The sequence below is a fragment of the Hypanus sabinus genome, chromosome 1, assembly GCF_030144855.1.
Source record: "Hypanus sabinus isolate sHypSab1 chromosome 1, sHypSab1.hap1, whole genome shotgun sequence".
Taxonomy (NCBI): domain Eukaryota; kingdom Metazoa; phylum Chordata; class Chondrichthyes; order Myliobatiformes; family Dasyatidae; genus Hypanus; species Hypanus sabinus.
This window is the reverse complement of record NC_082706.1, coordinates 44479514-44499003: the sequence shown is the minus strand read 5'-3', so window position 1 is coordinate 44499003 and position 19490 is coordinate 44479514. Positions and strand designations below refer to the sequence as shown.

The 19490-nt window shown below is 48.1% G+C and overlaps 1 protein-coding gene across 1 annotated transcript in view; it reads left to right on the top strand.

The window, feature by feature from the left end:
• LOC132399117 (sialic acid-binding Ig-like lectin 10) overlaps positions 1–19182 on the top strand; it is a 740957-nt gene extending 721775 nt beyond the window's left edge. The window contains exon 4 of the mRNA XM_059979146.1: positions 18752–19182. Within this exon, the coding sequence (XP_059835129.1) occupies positions 18752–18870 (119 nt within the window). The 3' untranslated portion in view covers positions 18871–19182. The remainder of the gene's footprint in view (positions 1–18751) is intronic.
• The last annotated feature ends 308 nt before the right edge of the window (positions 19183–19490 follow it).

Sequence of the window (19490 nt, the reverse complement as noted above, 5' to 3'; positions counted from 1 at the left end):
TGAAAGATGGTGACTGTTCCCTGGTTATAGACAACATCACTCTGGAAGATGCAGGGCCATACTTTTTCAGGATTGAATTTGGCGGACAAGATAATTTCAACTATCAATCTACTACATTGCTCAGTGTTTCTGGTAGGTGTTCTGTGTGGTGACTCCACAGCAGACAATCAGCAGTCAGTGAGGAATGATCTAAACTTGCACTGTGTCCATATTCCCATTGTCACAACTCCAGATTTTCCACAAACTTCAAATTCATTCCCGATGCAGCCTCTTTACTTTCGTCTTATCAACTATTAGTATGTTATGAAAGACGATCTATGTTCTCAATCATATTGAAGCACAATTGACATGGACACGACAGGTTCTCAGAGTTACATGCGGTTTCCAGCAGAATTGGGTCTCTCTGCATGTGACAGTGTGCATCATCCCACTGACCGTCCACTCCTTCTCCTTCTCTGTCCCAAACATTTGCACTTCCTTCCCTTCCTCTGTCCTTTGTGTTTTTATCCACCATCCAGGCCCTGCCCTGATCTCACTACTAACATCGGGCAGGAGGTGCAGAAGCCTTGTGACCCACACCACCCAGTTCAGGAACAGTGATTACCCTTCAAACACCAGTCTCCTGGAATGATGTGGATAACTTCAAACACCCCGACTCTGAGCTGATTCTGTGCCCTAGAGATTCACCTTCAAAGACACAATTCAACTCATATTTACAGTACTGTATTTTTTGAATTTACAATTTATCTTTTTGTTGTCAGTCTTTTTCAATTTGCGTAAATTTTTGTAAATTCCATTTGATTTCTTTTACCCTCAAAATGCCTGCAAGAAAATGAATCTCTAGGTAGTACAGTACATGGTAACAACCTGTATATGTACTTTGCTAATAAATTTAATTTGATCTTTTTGAACTCTTCTCCTCCATGTCCAAGTCCACTCGGCCCATGTCTCACTGTTTGGGGAAGGACGTACCCCACTGGATGTATCAGTGACTGTGTGATATTGAGGCTCTCAGTGGAGGACTCTGATTCCCATTTCCCCTCTCAACAGCTTTCAGAACAGTAATGAACCCCACACTGTTCAACTTTCCCTCACACTCTACCCTCATTGTTCAGGGATCATCCTGTAAACATATTTTCACTTGTGGAACTGGGATTTCTATCTGAACTGATGCGTCTTGTGATTTTGAACTAGAATGATTCATTTCTCTGTGTTAGATTTCACAGATTACCCCACGATATTCGCTGCTGAACTTGTTGAAGGAAAGTCTGTTAACATAAAATGCGTCTTCAACACAACGTGTAATGGAACTTCACCCACCTTAACCTGGGTCACCCCCACGGATGTACCACCATCAGTCTCAAGCAGTGTAACTCGGTGGCACAACACTCTGACATATACTTCTGTCCTGACCATGACCCCAGCGCTCAAACACCACGGGCAAAGTCTCACCTGCAGAGTCAGATACCCATCTGTTTCATCGGAGCAGACACTCTCACTAACTGTGCAGTGTAAGTCTGGAGAACAGTTATCACACAGGTACAGCAATACTCTGCAGAGTACACAGAAATATGCTGCAAATTTCAGTATGAGGATAACTATATACCGCCCTGAATATCCATGAGAAGACCATAAGACATGGGAGCAGAATTAGGTCAGTTGATCCAGTGAATCTGCTCCATCATTCGGTCATGGCTGATCCATTTTCCCTCCTCACCCCATTCCCAACCTCCTACCCATAACCTTTGATGTCGTGGCCTATCAAGATCCCATCAATCTCTGCCTTACATACATCCAGTGACCTGGTTTCCACAGCAGAGAACAAATTCCAGAAAGTCACCAACATCTGGTTGAAGAACGTTCTCTGTTTCTTTGTCTTAAATTGATGCCCCTCTATCCTGAGGTGATGTCCTCATGTCCTAGACTCACCTACCATAGCGAACCATAGATCCTTTCGACATCTACTCTGTCTAGGTCTTTTAAGGTTCAAACGATTTCAATGAGATCCAACATCCTTTTAAATTCTAGCAAGCACAAGAGGGTAGTCAAAAGAAAGGAAATTATAGGCCAGTTAGCCTAAATTCAGTGTTTGGGAGTGTTGGAGTCCATTATCAGGAATGAGGCTTTGAGGAAATTGGAGACATGATAAGAAAACCTCAAAGTCAGCATGGTTTCTGTAAACGGGAACCTGCTTGATTGATCTATTAGAGTTCTTTGAGGAAGTAACAAGCAGAGTGGTCAAAGGAGAGGCAGTGAAAGTAATTTACTTGGATTTTCTGAAGGAGTTTGATAAACTGACCATGATAACATTCATAAGATTGATAACATGACCCTGCTGAAGAAGAGAAAATTCTGCGGCATTACAGGAAATCTACTGGCACGGATAGCGGAATGGCCGACAGGCAGAAAACAGTGATTGGGAATAAAAGGGGCCTTGTCCGGTTGGCTGCTGGTGACTAGAGGTGTTTTGAGGTCTGTATTGTGACCGCTGCTTTTCACATTGCTTGATAATGGAATTAATGGCTTTGTGGCAACTTTGCTGATGATCAGATATAGTTGGGAGGTCAGTTGTGCTGGCGAAACAATGTGATTGCAGCAGGCCTTAGACAAACAGGAAGAATAAACAAAAAAGTGGCAGATTGAATAGTGTTGGCAAATGGATGATGATGCATTTTGGTAAAAGGAACCATAGTGTGGACTGTTATCTAAATGGAATCATTACAGTTGCAAAGCGAATCAGGTGTCCTTATGCAAGACTCTAAGAAGGTTAATTTACAGGTTGAGTCTGTGTAAAGTCAGTAAATGCAAAGGTGCCAATATGTACCAAGACATCTGGCTTCTCTCCCTACTCCAAAATGCTGTGGATGTGAACCGAGATGTCCCTGACCCTGGAACCTGGGAGGCAACAAACCATCCAGGTGTCCTGTTCACATCCACAGAATCTCCTGTCTGTTCCCCTGACTATTGATTCCCCTATCACTACGCTCCCCTCTACTCCATCTTTCCCTTCTGCACCATGGACCCATGCTCAGAGCCAGTAAACCTGGTCTCCATGCCATTCTTGTGGAAGGTCATCCCCCACAACAGTATCCAAAATGGTATTTATTGAGAGGGATGGCCACAGGGATGCTCTGCATGAACTGACATTCGACATGTCCAGTTCTGCTGACAGTCACCTAAATACCCCCTCCTCCTGCAACATCAGGGCAGACCAGTTCCCTGTAACTCTAATTGATGATCTCACTGTCCCATTCAAGCCAAAGGTCGTCCACCTGCTCTGTAAGTGTGGCACCTGTCAATATGGACCCCTATCGCAATCTCTCTGTCACCAGCATCAATGTTACTCGATCACGGACACATCGACATCCTTGTACCTGTGGCAGTCCCACAGGGATCACTGAGACAATAATGATGCACATTCATTCCTTGATCTGTAAGATCAGATACATCCAATGTAGCAGATCATGGAAGGAGCAGAGACAGTGATACGTTGAAGAGCATATAGGAAATGATTACCAATGAAGAAACGACCAATTTTGGGCACTCCATTTCTTCCTGCCGTGTTAGATCACACCCATGTCAGTGATCCTTCCTGACAGTATTAGACAAACTCTATTGACCCTGAGGCCAATGAGCCAACTGAGAATAAACCGGCCCCCTGTAAAACTAACATGCCGCTGCCATCCGTGAGGAGACCTGATGCATTTCGCTGGGTCTCCCACACACGGCATGCACTATGTGCACAGTGCAGGAGTGATACAGGGTGTGCATATCAAGTCTGGTGTTTTGACAAGTCATCCATTGTCAATCATTATTCACTCTCTCCTCAGCCGCAGTGTCGAAGGAGTGGAGAGCTGACACCATCACAAGTGACATCACAGAGAGGATTGTGTGCTCGGATTCCATGCCACTACCATTATCCGTCACGTCTGGATAAGAAGTCAAGGACTGGTATCTGGTATAAGGCTGATATAGCACAGAATCCTCAAATAGCCTTTCACTCGAATGATCACAGTCGGGAGAACCTGAAGTTTCGTCACCGGACCAGTATGCCTGCAGACTTGAAAGATGGTGACTGTTCCCTGGTTATAGACAACATCACTCTGGAAGATGCAGGGCCATACTTTTTCAGGATTGAATTTGGCGGACAAGATAATTTCAACTATCAATCTACTACGTTGCTCTGTGTTTCTGTGTAGGTGTTCTGTGTGGTGACTCCACAGCAGACAAACAGCAGTCAGTGAGGAATGATCTAAACTTGCACTGTGTCCATATTCCCATTGTCACAATTACAGATTTTCCGGAAACTTCAAATTCATTCCCGATGCAGCCTCTTTACTTTTGTCTTATCAACTATCAGTATGTTACGAAAGACGATCTATGTTCTCAATCATATTGAAGCACAACTGACATGGACATGAGAGGTTCTCAGAGTTACATGCGGTTTCTAGCAGAATTGGGTCTCTCTGCATGTGACAGTATTCATCTTCCCACTGACCGTTCACTCCTTCTCCTTCTCTGTCCCAAACATCCGCAAATCCTTCCCTTCCTCTGTCCTTTGAGTTTTTATCCACCCATACAGGCCCTGCCCTGATCTCACTACTAACATCGGGCAGGAGGTACAGAAGCCTTGTGACCCACACCACCCAGTTCAGGAACAGTTATTCCCCTTCAAACACCAGTCTCCTGGAATGATGTGGATAACTTCAAACACCCCGACTCTGAGCTGATTCTGTTCCTAGAGATTCACTTTCAAAGACACAATTCAACTCATATTTACAGTACTGTATTTTTTGAATTTAAAATTTATCTTTTTGTTGTCAGTCTTTTTCAATTTGCGTAAATTTTTGTAAATTCCATTTGATTTCTTTTACCCTCAAAATGCCTGCAAGAAAATGAATCTCTAGGTAGTACAGTACATGGTAACAACCTGTATATGTACTTTGCTAATAAATTTAATTTGATCTTTTTGAACTCTTCTCCTCCATGTCCAAGTCCACTCGGCCCATGTCTCACTGTTTGGGGAAGGACGTACCCCACTGGATGTATCAGTGACTGGGTGATATTGAGGCTCTCAGTGGAGGACTCTGATTCCCATTTCCCCTCTCAACAGCTTTCAGAACAGTAATGAACCCCACACTGTTCAACTTTCCCTCACACTCTACCCTCATTGTTCAGGGATCATCCTGTAAACACCTTTCCTGTTGTGGGGCTGGGATTTCTATCTGAACTGATGCATCTGGTGATACTGAACTAAAAGGATCCATTTCTGTGTTAGATTTCACAGATTACCCCACGATATTTGCTGCTGAACTTGTTGAAGGAAAGTCTGTGAACATAAAATGCGTCTTCAACACCAGGTGTATTGGAACTTCACCCACCTTAACCTGGGTCACCCCCAAAGATGTACCACCATCAGTCTCAAGCAGTGTAACTCGGTGGCACAACACTCTGACATATACTTCTGTCCTGACCATGACCCCAGCGCCCAAACACCACGGACAAAGCCTCACCTGCAGAGTCAGATACCCATCTGTTTCATCGGAGCAGACCCTCTCACTAACTGTGCAGTGTAAGTATGGAGAACAGTTATCACACAGGTACAGCAATACTCTGCAGAGTACACAGAAATATGCTGCAAATTTCAGTTTAACTATATACTGCCCTGAATATCCATGAGAAGACCATAAGACATGGGAGCAGAATTAGGTCAGTTGATCCAGTGAATCTGCTCCATCATTCGGTCATGGCTGATCCATTTTCCCTCCTCACCCCATTCCCAACCTCCTACCCATAACCTTTGATGTCGTGGCCTATCAAGATCCCATCAATCTCTGCCTTACATACATCCAGTGACCTGGTTTCCACAGCAGAAAACAAATTCCAGAAAGTCACCAACATCTGGTTGAAGAACGTTCTCTGTTTCTTTGTTTTAAATTGATGCCCCTCTATCCTGAGGTGATGTCCTCATGTCCTGGACTCACCTACCATAGCGAACCATAGATCCTTTCGACATCTACTCTGTCTAGGTCTTTTAAGGTTCAAACGATTTCAATGAGATCCAACATCCTTTTAAATTCTAGCAAGCACAAGAGGGTAGTCAAAAGAAAGGAAATTATAGGCCAGTTAGCCTAAATTCAGTGTTTGGGAGTGTTGGAGTCCATTAGCAGGAATGAGGCTTTGAGGAAATTGGAGACATGATAAGAAAACCTCAAAGTCAGCATGGTTTCTGTAAACGGGAACCTGCTTGATTGATCTATTAGAGTTCTTTGAGGAAGTAACAAGCAGAGTGGTCAAAGGAGAGGCAGTGAAAGTAATTTACTTGGATTTTCTGAAAGAGTTTGATAAACTGACCATGATAACATTGATAAGATTGGTAACATGACCCTGCTGAAGAAGAGAAAATTCTGCGACATTACAGGAAATCTACCGGCACGGACAGCAGAATGGCCGACAGGCAGAAGACAGTGAGTGGGAATAAAAGAGGCCTTTTCTCATTGGCTGCTGGTGACTAGAGGTGCTTTAGGGTCTGTCTTGTGACCGCTGCTTTTCACATTGCTTGATAATGGAATTGATGGCTTTGTGCCATGTCTGCTGATGATCAGATATAGTTGGGAGGTGAGTTGTTCTGAGGAAGCAATGTGATTGCAGCAGGCCTTAGACAAACTGGAAGAATGGACAAAAGAGTAGCAGATTGAATAGAGTGTTTGCAAATGCATGATAAGGCATTTTGATAAAAGGAACCGTAGTGCAGACTATTATCGAAATGGAAGGGTTGAAACATTACAGTTGCAGAGGGAATCAGGAGTCCTTATGCAAGACTCTAAGAAGGTTAATTTACAGGTTGAGTCTGTGTAAAGTCAGTAAATGCAAAGTTGCCAATATGTACCAAGAAATCAGACTTCTCTCCCTACTCCAAAATGCTGTGGATGTGAACCCAGATGTCCCTGACCCTGGCACCTGGGAGGCAACAAACCATCCTGGTGTCCTGTTCACATCCACAGAATCTCCTGTTTGTTCCCCCGACTATTGATTCCCCTATACTACCGCGCCTCTCCACTCCCTCTTTCCCTTCTGCACTACGGACCTATTCTCAGTGCCAGTAAACCTGCTCTCCATGTCATTCCTGTGGAAGGTCATCCCCCACAACAGTATCCAAAATGGTATACTTATTATTCAGAGGAATGGCTACAGGGATGCTCTGAATGAACTGAGGTTTGACATGTCCACTTCTGCTGACAGTCACCAAAATACCCCCTCCTCCTGCAACATCAGGGTGACCAGTTCCCTGTAACTCTCTTTGATGATCTCACTGTCCCATACAAGCCAAAGTTCATCCAGCTGCTCTGTAAGTGTGGGACGTGTCAATACGGACCCCTATCGCAATCTCTCTGTCACCAGCATCAATGTTAATCGATCACGGTCACATCAACATCCTTGTACCTGTGGCAGTCCCACAGGGATCACTGAGATAATAATAATGCACATTCATTCCTAGATCCGTAAGATCAGATACATCCAATGTAGCAGATCATGGAAGGAGCAGAGACAGTGATACGTTGAAGAGTATATAGGAAATGATTACCAATAAAGAAACAACTAATTTTGGGCACTCCATTACTTCCTGCCGTGTTAGATCACACCCATGTCATTGATCCTTCCTGACAGTGTTAGACAAACTCCATTGACCCTGAGGCCAATGAGCCAACTGAGAATAAACCGGCCCCCTGTAAAACTAACATGCCGCTGCCATCCGTGAGGAGACCTGATGCATTTTACTGGGTCTCCCACACTCAGCATGCACTATGTGCACAGTGCAGGAGTGATACAGGGTGTGCATATCAAGTCTGGTGTTTTGACAAGTCATCCATTGTCATATAATCATTCACTCTCTCCTCAGCCGCAGTGTCAAAGGAGTGGATAGCTGACACACCATCACAAGTGACATCACAGAGAGGATTGTGTGCTCGGATTCCATGCCACTACCATTATCCGTCACATCTGGATAAGAAGTCAAGGACTGGTATCTGGTATAAGGCTGATATAGCACAAAATCCTCAAATAGCCTTTCACTTGATTGATCACAGTCAGGAGATCCTGAATTTTTTTTATCGGACCCGTATGCCTGCAGACGTGAAAGATGGTGACTGTTCCCTGGTTATAGACAACATCACTCTGGAAGATGCAGGGCCATACTTTTTCAGGATTGAATTTGGCGGACAAGATAATTTCAACTATCAATCTACTACATTGCTCAGTGTTTCTGGTAGGTGTTCTGTGTGGTGACTCCACAGCAGACAATCAGCAGTCAGTGAGGAATGATCTAAACTTGTACGAGTTCAATATTCACATTGTCACAACTCCTGATATTTTTGGAAACTTCAAATTCATTGCCGATGCAGCCTCTGTACTTTCATCTTATCAACTATTGCTATGTTATGAAAGCTGATCTATGTTCTCAATCATATTGAAGTACAACTGACATGGATACGAAAGGTTCTCAGAATGACATGCAGTTACTTGTTCAATTGGGTCTCTCTGCATGTGACAGTGCGCATCATCCCACTGACCATCCACTCCTTCTCCTTCTCTGTCACAAACATGTGCACATCCTTACCTTCCTCTGTCCATTGTGTTTCTATCCACCATCCAGGCCATGCCCTGATCTCACTACTAACATCGGGCAGGAGGTACAGAAGCCTTGTGTCCCACACCACCCAGTTCAGGAACAGTTATTCCCCTTCAAACACCAGTCTCCTGGAATGGTGTGGATAACCTCAAACACCCCGACTCTGAGCTGATACTGTGCCCTACAGGCTCACTTTCAAGGACACTTTTCAACTCATATTTACAATACTGTATTTTTTGAATTTACAATTTATCTTTTTCTTGTCAGTCTTTTTCAACTTGTGTAAATTTTTGTAAATTCCATTTGATTACTTTTCCCCCAAAATGCCTGAAAGAGAATGAATCTCAAGGTAGTACAGTACAAGGTAACAACCTGTATATGTACTTTGCTAATAAATTTAATTTGATCTTTTTGAACTCACCCCTCCCCATGACCAAGTCCACTTTGCCCATATCTCACTGTTTGGGGAAGGACGTACCCCACTGGATGTATCAGTGACTGGGTGATATTGAGGCTCTCAGTGGAGGACTCTGATTCCCATTTCCCCTCTCAACAGCTTTCAGAACAGTAATGAACCCCACACTGTTCAACTTCCCCTCACACTCTACCCTCATTGTTCAGGGATCATCCTGTAAACATATTTTCACTTGTGGAACTGGGATTTCTATCTGAACTGATGCATCTTGTGATTTTGAACTAGAATGATTCATTTCTCTGTGTTAGATTTCACAGATAAACCCACGATATTTGCTGCTGAACTTGTTGAAGGAAAGTCTGTGAACATAAAATGCGTCTTCAACACAACGTGTAATGGAACTTCACCCACCTTAACCTGGGTCACCCCCACGGATGTACCACCATCAGTCTCAAGCAGTGTAACTCGGTGGCACAACACTCTGACATATACTTCTGTCCTGACCATGACCCCAGTACCCAAACACCACGGGCAAAGTCTCACCTGCAGAGTCAGATACCCATCTGTTTCATCGGAGCAGACCCTCTCACTTACTGTGCAGTGTGTAAGTATGGAGAACAGTTATCACACAGGTACAGCAATACTCTGCAGAGTACACAGAAAGATGCTGCAAATTTCAGTATGAGGATAACTATATACCGCCCTGAATATCCATGAGAAGACCATAAGACATGGGATCAGAATTAAGTCATTTGATCCATTGATCCTGCTCCATCATTCGGTCATGGCTGATCCATTTTCCCTCCTCAGCCCCACTCCTGACCTCCTACCCATAACCTTTGATGTCGTGGTCTATCAAGATCCCATCAATCTTTGCCTTAGATACAACCTGTGACCTGGTTTCTACAACAGAGAACAAATTCCAGAAATTCACCAACGTCTGGTTGAAGAAATTTCTCTGTTTCTTTGTTTTAAATTGACAGCCCTCTATCCTGAGGTCATGTCCTCATGTCCTAGACTTCCCCACCATAGGTAAAATCCTTTCAACATCTACTCTGTCTAGGTCTTTTAAGGTTCAAACGATTTCAATGAGATCCAACCTCATCCTTTTAAATTCTAGCAAGCACAAGAGGTTAGGCAGAAGAAAGGAAATTATAGGCCAGTTAGCCGAACCTCAGTGGCTGGGAGTGTTGGAGTCCATTATTAGGAATGAGGCTTCGAGGTACTTGGAGACATGATAAGAAAACGTCAAAGTCAGCATGGTTTCTGTAAGCAGGAACTTGCTTGATAGATCGTGATAGCAGAATGGCTGACAGGCAGAAGGCAGTGAATGGGAATAAAAGAGGCCTTGACTGGTTGGCTGCTGGTGATTAGAGGTGTTTTGTGGTCTGTATTGTGACCACTGCTTTTCACATTGTTTGATAATGGAATTCATGGCTTTGTGGCAACTTTGCTGATGATCAGATATAGTTGGGAGGTCAGTCGTGCTGACAAAACAATGTGATTGCAGCAGGCCTTAGACCAGGGGTCGGCAACGTTTACCACTGAAAGAGCCAATATGGACCCATTTCCCACAGAAAAGAAAACACTGGGAGCCACAAAACCCGTTTGACATTTAAAATGAAATAACACTGTATACAACGGTTTTTTTTTGCCTTTATGCTATGTATAAACAAACTATAATGTGTTGCATTTATGAAATTGATGAACTCCTGCAGAGAAAACGAAATTACATTTCTGCATGCAACAAAAACATTTTGAACTCCGAAAAAAAGACGTTGGGTTGAAGGTTACTCCATAGTTAGCCTACCTTGGATCAAAGAATTAAAAGAAAGCGCGTACTGGTGGGTGTCAGGCATTGGCAGTGGTGATGTATATTAATAGCGATAAAAAACACGTTGTAGCAGTGTGCTAAACGCAGCGCTAAAATAAAGACACTGCAGTCAAAGGTAACTTTATTCAAACTAGCAGCCTTGCTTTAAAGCCTCCCTCAACCCGTCCCCGTGGGCGCGGATGCTCCAAAAGACACGTACTCACAAACCCCCGTAGGCTATCTCCCTTAGCCGGAACGGTGGCTAATTGTGAGCCGGTTCGGATGTGCCAGGAAATGGGGTCTCCACAACATTTTTAGATTGTACAAGATCACCATAATCTTCAAATTTCGAATTACATTTCAAAAACTAACAAACCACGGGGAGCCGCAGCACAGAGATGAAAGAGTCGCATGCGGCTCTGGAGCCGCGGGTTGCTGACCCCTGCCTTAGACAAACAGGAAGAATGGACAAAAATGTGGCAGATTGAATAGAGTGTTGGCAAATGCATGATAATCCATTTTGATAAAAGGAACCGTAGTGCGGACTATTATCGAAATGGAAGGGTTCAAACATTACAGTTCCAGAGGGAATCAGGAGTCCTTATGCAAGACTCTAAGAAGGTTAATTTACAGGTTGAGTCTGTGTAAAGTCAGTAAATGCAAAGTTGCCAATATGTACCAAGACATCAGACTTCTCTCCCTACTCCAAAATGCTGCGGATGTAAACCTAGATGTCCCTGACCCTGACACCTGGGAGGCAACAAACCATCCTGGTGTCCTGTTCACATCCACATAATCTCCTGTCTGTTCCCCTGACTATTGATTCCCCTATCACTACGCTCCCCTCTACTCCCTCTTTCCCTTCCGCACTACGGACCCATTCTCAGTGCCAGTAAACCTGGTCTCCATGTCATTCCTGTGGAAGGTCATCCCCCACAACAGTATCCAAAATGCTATACTTATTATTGAGAGGAATGGCCACAGGGATTCTCTGCATGAACTGACATTTCACATGTCCACAGTCACATAAATACCCCCTCCTCCAGCAACATCAGGGTAACCAGTTCCCTGTAACTCTATTTGATGATCTCACTGTCCCATACAAGCCAAAGTTCATCCAGCTGCTCTGTATGTGTGGGACCTGTCAATACGGACCCGAATCGCAATCTCTCTGTCACCAGCATCAATGCTACTCGATCACAGACACATCGGCATCCTTGTACCTGTGGCAGTCCCACAGGGATCACTGAGATAATAATGATCCACATTCATTCCGAGATGCATAAGATCACATACATCCAATGTAGCAGATCATGGAAGGAGCAGAGATAGTGATACGTTGAAGAGCATATAGGAAATGATTACCAATGAAGAAACGACCAATTTTGGGCACTCCATTTCTTCCTGCCGTGTTAGATGATACCCATTTCATTGATCCTTCCTGACAGTATTAGACAAACTCCATTGACCCTGAGGCCAATGAGCCACAGAGAATGAACCTGCCCCCCAAAATCTAACATGTCCCCGCCATCTGTGAGGAGCCCGGCTGGGTTTCCTTGTGTTTCCCACACTCGGTGCGCACTATGTCCACAGTGCGGGAGTGATACAGGGTGTGGATATCATGTCTGGTGTTTTGACAAGTCATCCATTGTCAATCATTATTCATTCTCTCCTCAGCCGCAGTGTCGAAGGAGTGGAGAGCTGACACCATCACAAGTGACATCACAGAGAGGATTGTGTGCTCGGATTCCATGCCACTACCATTATCCGTCGCATCTTGATAAGAAAAAGTCAAAGTCAGCATGGTTTCTGTTAACGGGGCTCTTGCTTGACAGATCTATGCAGCGGGCATGTATTCACAGTTCCGTCCCGCGCGCGGGCTTTTCCCCTTGCTGGTGAAGCAGGCCTGGCGCCCTCTTTGGGACCGGCCTCAATGACGGCGCGCACCGCTTTGTGAGCTGGTTCGAGTGCGCTGGGAAGTGGGTCGCCACATACCCCCCCCCCCGCAACCGGCGATACACCCCCCAATGTCCACAGTCTGGGTCGGACTCTATTTGGGAGGCCTGCCTCTGCCCGCGGTGCCTGAGTCTCGACCGTCTGCGCCATCCACATGGGCCGGTTTGAGTCGGTCCACCGTGAAAACCTCCTCTCTCCCCCCAATGTCCAGCACGAATGTGGACCCGTTGTTTCTGAATGCCGTAAACGGCCCCTCGTAGGGTTGCTGTAGGGGTGCCCGATGTCCGCCCCGTCATACAAAAACGAACTTACAGTTTTGCAGGTCTTTAGGTACGCAGTTCGGGGTCCGCCCGTGCTGTGAAGTCGGCACGGGGGCCCGGTTACCGAGCCTCTCGCGTAGTCTGCCCAGGACTACTGCGTGTTCTTCCTCTTGCCCCCTTGGGGCTGGTATGAACTCTCCTGGGACGACCAGGGGTGAGCCGTACTTCAACTCGGCCGACGAGGTGTGAATATCCTCTTTGGGCACCGTGCGAATTCCGAGCAGGACCCAGGGAAGCTCGTCCGCCCAGTTAGGCCCTTTGAGGCGGGCCATGAGAGCCGACTTCAGATGACGGTGGAAACGCCCCACAGTCCGTAGACAGTTGTGTGGTGCAGCTGTGTCCCCAAAAGGCTGGCCATAGCTGAACACAGGCTGGAGGTGAACTGGGCGCCTCAGTCGGAGGTAATGTGGGCCGGTACCCCAAAGCGAGATATCCAGATGAGCTGTTCCAGCACTCCACCGACTGCCGTGTTAGATGCGTCCACTGTGAGGGCGGTAGGGACGTCCGTTCTGGGGCGCATTAGCATCGTGGCGTTTGCCAACGCTTCTCTGGTTTTAATGAAAGCGGTTGCGGACTCCTTGTCCCAGGTAATGACCTTGCCCGAACCCGACATCAGGGCGAACAGGGGGCGCATGATTCGGGCAGCTGAAGGGAGGAAGCGGTGGTAGAAATTCACCATACCCACAAATTCCTGAAGGCCTTTGATTGTGTTGGGTCGGGGGAAATGGCGGATCGCGTCTACCTTGGCGGGTAGAGGGGTTGCCCCGTCTTTAGTAATCCTGTGGCCAAGGAAGTCGATGGTGTCGAGCCGGAACTGGCATTTGGCCGGGTTGATCGTGAGGCCGTATTCACTTAGTCGGGCGAAGAGTTGACGGAGGTGGGACAGATGCTCCTGATGACTGCTGCTGGCTATGAGGATGTCGTCCAAATAGGTAAAAGCGAAGTCCAGATCGCGTCCCACCGCGTCCATTAACCGCTGAAACGTCTGCGCGGTATTCTTTTGGCCGAACTGCATGCGAAGGAACTCGAAAAGGCCGAACGGGGTGATGAGTGCCGTTTGGTTGACGTCGTCCGGATGCATCGGGATTTGGTGGTATCCCCGGACGAGGTCTACCTTGGAGAAGATCTGTGTGCCGTGCAGGTTTGCTGCAAAGTCCTGAATGTGCGGCACAGGGTAGCGGTCCGGTGTGGTAGCCTCGTTCAGCCTGTAGTAGTCGCCGCATGGTCTCCAGCCCCCTGTCGCTTTGGGCACCATGTGCAGGGGGGAGGCCCATGGGCTGCCGGACCGCCGGATAATCCCCAATTCCTCCATCCTCTTGAACTCCTCCTTCGCCAGTCAGAGCTTGCCCAGGGGAAGCCTTCGAGCACGGGCGTGGAGGGGTGGTCCCTGGGTCGGGATGTGGTGCTGTACGCCGTGTCTGGGCATGGCTGCCATGAACTGCGGTGCCAGAACCGATGGGAAATCCGCCAGGACTCTGGTGAAGTTGTTATCGGACAGCATGATGACGTCTAGGTGTAGGGCCAGGAACTGAGCTTCACCCAGGGAGAACGTTTGAAAGGTCTCGGCATGGACCAGTCTCTTCCTTGGCAGGTCGACCAGTAGGCTGTGAGCCCGCAAAAAATCCGCTTCCAGGAGCGGTTGGGCTACGGCGGCCAGTGTGAAGTCCCACGTGAACCGGCTGGAGCCGAACAGTAGCCGCACCGTACGGGTGCCGTAGGTCCTTACTGTGCTGCAGTTCGCGGCCCTCAGGGTGGGACCCGGTTCTCTGTTGCAGGTGTCATAACTCTTCGGAGGTAAGACACAGATCTGGGCTCCGGTGTCGACCAAAAAGCGGCGTCCCGACTGCTTGTCCCAGACATACAGGAGGCTATCCCGATGGCCAGCCGCCGTAGCCATCAGCTGCGGCTGGCCCCGGCGTTTCCCGGGAACTTGCAGGGCGGGCGACCACGGCGGGCTTCTGCGCCCCACCGCTGGTGGTAGAAGCACCATTGTTCGTTGGGCCCCCCACCCGTGCCCCTGGGGTTGGCGGGCTCTGCGGCTGGGACTGGTCTGGTGTGCTGCTGGGAGCGTGGCCTGGTGATCTGTGCGACGGACGCCCTACTCTCCTACTTGGCTTTACACAGCACGTCCGCTCGAACCGCCACCTTCCGGGGGTCGCTAAAATCCGCGTCGTACAGCCCCAGGCGTATGTCCTCGGGCAGCTGCTCCAGGCGTGCCTGCTCAAACATGCGGCAGGGCTTGTGACCTCCGGCCAGGGACAGCAAAGCCGACGGTGGACTGTCCCCCAAACTATCCAGGTGCAGCTCACTCACGCCGTGAGAGTCCGAAAGTCCTTATGAGCAAGGCTTTGAATTCTGTGTATTTGCCGTCCTCCGGGGGCGATTGTATGAACTCCTCAACCTGGGCGGCTGTCTCCTGGTCGAGGGAGCTCACCACGTAGTAGTAACGTGTGGCATCCGAGGTTATCTGCCGAATGTGGAATCGGGCTTCTGCTTGTTGGAACCATAGGTGAGGTCGCAGCGTCCAGAAGCTTGGCAGTTTTAACGAAACTGCATGAACAGATGCGGCGTCGTTCATCTCCGGTCCAAATATCGTTTGGGCCGTCGGGGTCACCAATTGTAGCAGGGTGCCACACACAGCGCTGGAATAACGACACGCAGACAGTGAGCTACAGTTGCAAAAGAGGTTTATTCAAACTTCGCGGCCTCGCTTTAAAGCCTTCCTGATCCCGCCCTCCCCGGGCGGAAATACTGTAGGGGGCGGGTATTCACAGTCCCGTCCCGCGCGCGGGCTTTTCCCCTTGCTGGTGAAGCAGGCCTGGCGCCCTCTTTGGGACCGGCCTCAATGCCGGCGCGCACCGCTTTGTGAGCCTGTTCGAGTGCGCTGGGAAGTGGGTCACCACAGAAGGTTAACTTACAGGTTGAGTCTGTGTAAAGTCAGTAAATGCAAAGGTGCCAATATGTACCAAGACATCTGGCGGATCTCCCTCCTCCAAAATGCTGTGGATGTGAACCGAGATGTCCCTGACCCTGGCACCTGGGAGGCAACAAACCATCCAGGTGTCCTGTTCACATCCACAGAATATCCTGTCTGTTCCCCTGACTATTGATTCCCCAATCACTACCGCTCCCCTCTACTCCCTCTTTCCCTTCTGCACCATGGACCCATGCTCAGAGCCAGTAAACCTGGTCGCCATGCCATTCCTGTGGAAGGTCATCCCCCACAACAGTATCCAAAACGGTTTACTTATTATTGAGAGGAACGGCCACAGGGATGCTCTGTACGAACTGACTTTTCACATGTTCATGTCTCCTGACAGTCACCCAACTACCCCGTCCTGCTGCAACCTCGGGGTGACCCGTTCCCTATGACTATAATCGATGGTCTCCTCACCCGTACAAGCTGAAGGTCATCCCCAGCTGCTCCTCCAGATCCCTAATATGTTCTTCATGTAACTGCAGCTGGATGGACCTCATGCAGATGTAGTTCCCTGGGAAACTCTGAGAATGACTTCAGCATGCAGCACGAAAACAAACAATGACCAATTAATCTACATTTATTACCCCACACAGCAGAAAAGGGGAAATTTAACAGAAACTTACCCGGAAACTTACCCAGAGCCAAAGCCTCTTCCGAGCTGAAGCCTCCTTTGAGCCAAAGCCTGTCACTCGCACTCTCACCACTGGCCCACTCTCAACAATGGCCGCTCCGCTTGTCACTTCTCTACTTTTATTTACACCTCTCTGCGCTGCTCCTGGCGCTGATTGGAACACCGGAATGACACAGAATACCCGCTAACTCTCCTTTCAAACGAGCATCTCCGACCTGCCATAAACCTCCTCGCTGTGCGGGGCTCCCGCCGCGGACGGGGCTGCCGGAATGACCGATGCTGAGGGCCGCTGGGCTCTGAACCTACCGGGACATCTGAAATAATCTCAGTAGCGGCCGTCAGCATCGTCCTCCAGATACTGCAGCTTTACCAAAGCATCGCCCTTCTCCTCCCGACCATGGGGCAGAGCTTGTTCCCCGCCAGCACCCAGTGCTATGGCACCACTCACCAGCCCGGAGGCCACACGCTCAGCAGATGCCGCCGTGGCTGCGGGCTCCTCTACGGTAGGAGTATCCTCCAGCTCTGGGGAGACACACTCTGAGCATCCAGCCTTAACCGGAGGGTAAATCCTGCCCTTCGTGTGACCCCTGGACTCTTTCAGACCACAAATGTGCAGAGGCATGCTGACATCCATTTCGGATGTGTCCGCAGCCTCCGGCACCACCTCCCCTTTCCCGGCCTTTACTGGAACGCAGATGCTTTGGGCTCTCCGTGTCGGGTTTAACAGGAACCGTCCGCCCCTTCGCAGGGGTAGAAGCCTCGGGGTGTTTCTTGTTTTTCCTTGCCTTACTATCTGTACCCACCCCTTATTTTCAACCGTGCCGCGCCCAACACCGACCTCCATCACCAGGGCAAGGGGAGAAGGGGGGGGGGGTGACAGGAGGAACAGAAAGAGGGGAGCAGCGGGGGAAGCCCAGAGGCGTCGGCTTCTGCCTTCGTGATGGTTAGCAGCCTGGCGGTTACGAATATGTCCGAACTATGTGCTTCCTAGACGGTTGGTAGCCATGGAATTGTGTAACATTACTCCTGAAATTGTACCTGAAAGCATCCCTCGACATCCCCACCCCGCTCCAGCTGCATAAGCAGACGGCGCGGAAAGGAGAAAAGGTGGTTAAATCCCCGCGGAGGTGCCGTCCCTCATTGAGTTATATTTGACCGCACTTCACACAGCGAGCTCTGGCCCGGTACAGAATTGGTTACTATGAGGGAACATAATTTGAAGGTGTTTGGAGGAATATATAGGGCAGATGTCAGAAGTAGGTTGAGTGAGAATGGTGGGTATGTGAGACGGTGGGTATGTGAGAGGCACTAACAGGGGTGGAGGTCGAGACAGATACATTAGGGACATTTAAGAAACCCTTCAATAGACAAATAGAGAAAGAAAAATGGAGGGTTCTGTAGGGGAGAAAAGTTAGATTGATCCCGAAATGAGTTAAAAGGCCAACACAACTCACGGATTGAAGGGTCTGTACTGTGTTGTGCTGTTCTATGTTCTTCACTGACCCTTTCATCTTGAGCTCCTTCTCCTTCATCGCTAACCCCTTCATAGTCCAGTGCAGCCCCATCACCCAACCTTCCACAGTGCGCCATGTCCACTCAAACATGGAGTTCCTTCAGTATTTGCTCTCCCACAATGGGCCATTCCTTCACTTCTGCCCCAAAATTTGCCCTACAACCGATGTCGACCTCCCTCAGATCTGTTGATGCCCACCTTGCAGTGAAGATAGATTTGAAGTAATTAGTGGTTGAGGGATAATTGTTAACTCTATCTGTATCGGGGCAAACATTGAACATCCTGCTTTACAAACACATTCTGTGGGATATCTGAGATGGCTTGGTGGAATCGAGCCTTTCACAATCCTTTCTCACCCCATCAAAGTTTCTGTAGCCATCAGTGACCATCACAGTAATCACGTTCTGTTTGCCACCCAGTACCTGAGGAATGAGTACTGATGACAGCGTGCCTGAGATTGATATCGATAATTCTCTTTGTTCTTTGTGTCTCAGCTGAGGGAGAGTCGTCCAAGATACTACTCATCTCATTGGCTGTAAGAGGAGTTCTTTTTCTTCTTGCAACAGTGGCTGTGATTTGGTTAGTTAAATCCTACTGGAAAACTGACAAGTGAGTATTGGGAAACCTCCCAAAAATTTCTGAAACCTCCTTCGGAACATGTAATTCTCCTTTTCTCTGTAATGCCCTCTGGTCCCAACACACCCCTCCCATCTCTGTTATCTCCTCCAGCCCCTGCACTCCTCCCCGTCTAAGTCAGCCCCTCCACAGCTACACCCCCTCACCTGGACCCCAGCCTCTCTCATTGCACCTTGCCCCAGTTAAATGTTGTCCTCAAATCTGTTCCTAGTCCAACCAGAAATGTAGAAAGACCTGTGCCAACGGATTTGTATGAAATGGTCTCGTACAGCAGCAGGAAATGAGATGAAAGAACCAGTGCAAACTCCACAATAATCCAGGTAAGAACTGTCTCCTTGAAAGCAGACAGCTGCTCCAGATGATCAGTATTCCCTCAACAGTGACAGTGTGGCATTCCCTCTGTGCTGCCCTCTGAACAGTGCAGCCCCTCTGATAGAGCAGTGCACCGTCAGTCCTGCCCTGGCCAATCTAAATACATTTTCTGCACAAGGGTACGGGTGAGTGTGAATCCAGAAAGCCAACTCTGAGCGAGGGAAGCAAACACCCCACTGAGCCCCACATCGACAACACACAATTCAACCCCACACCTGATCAATA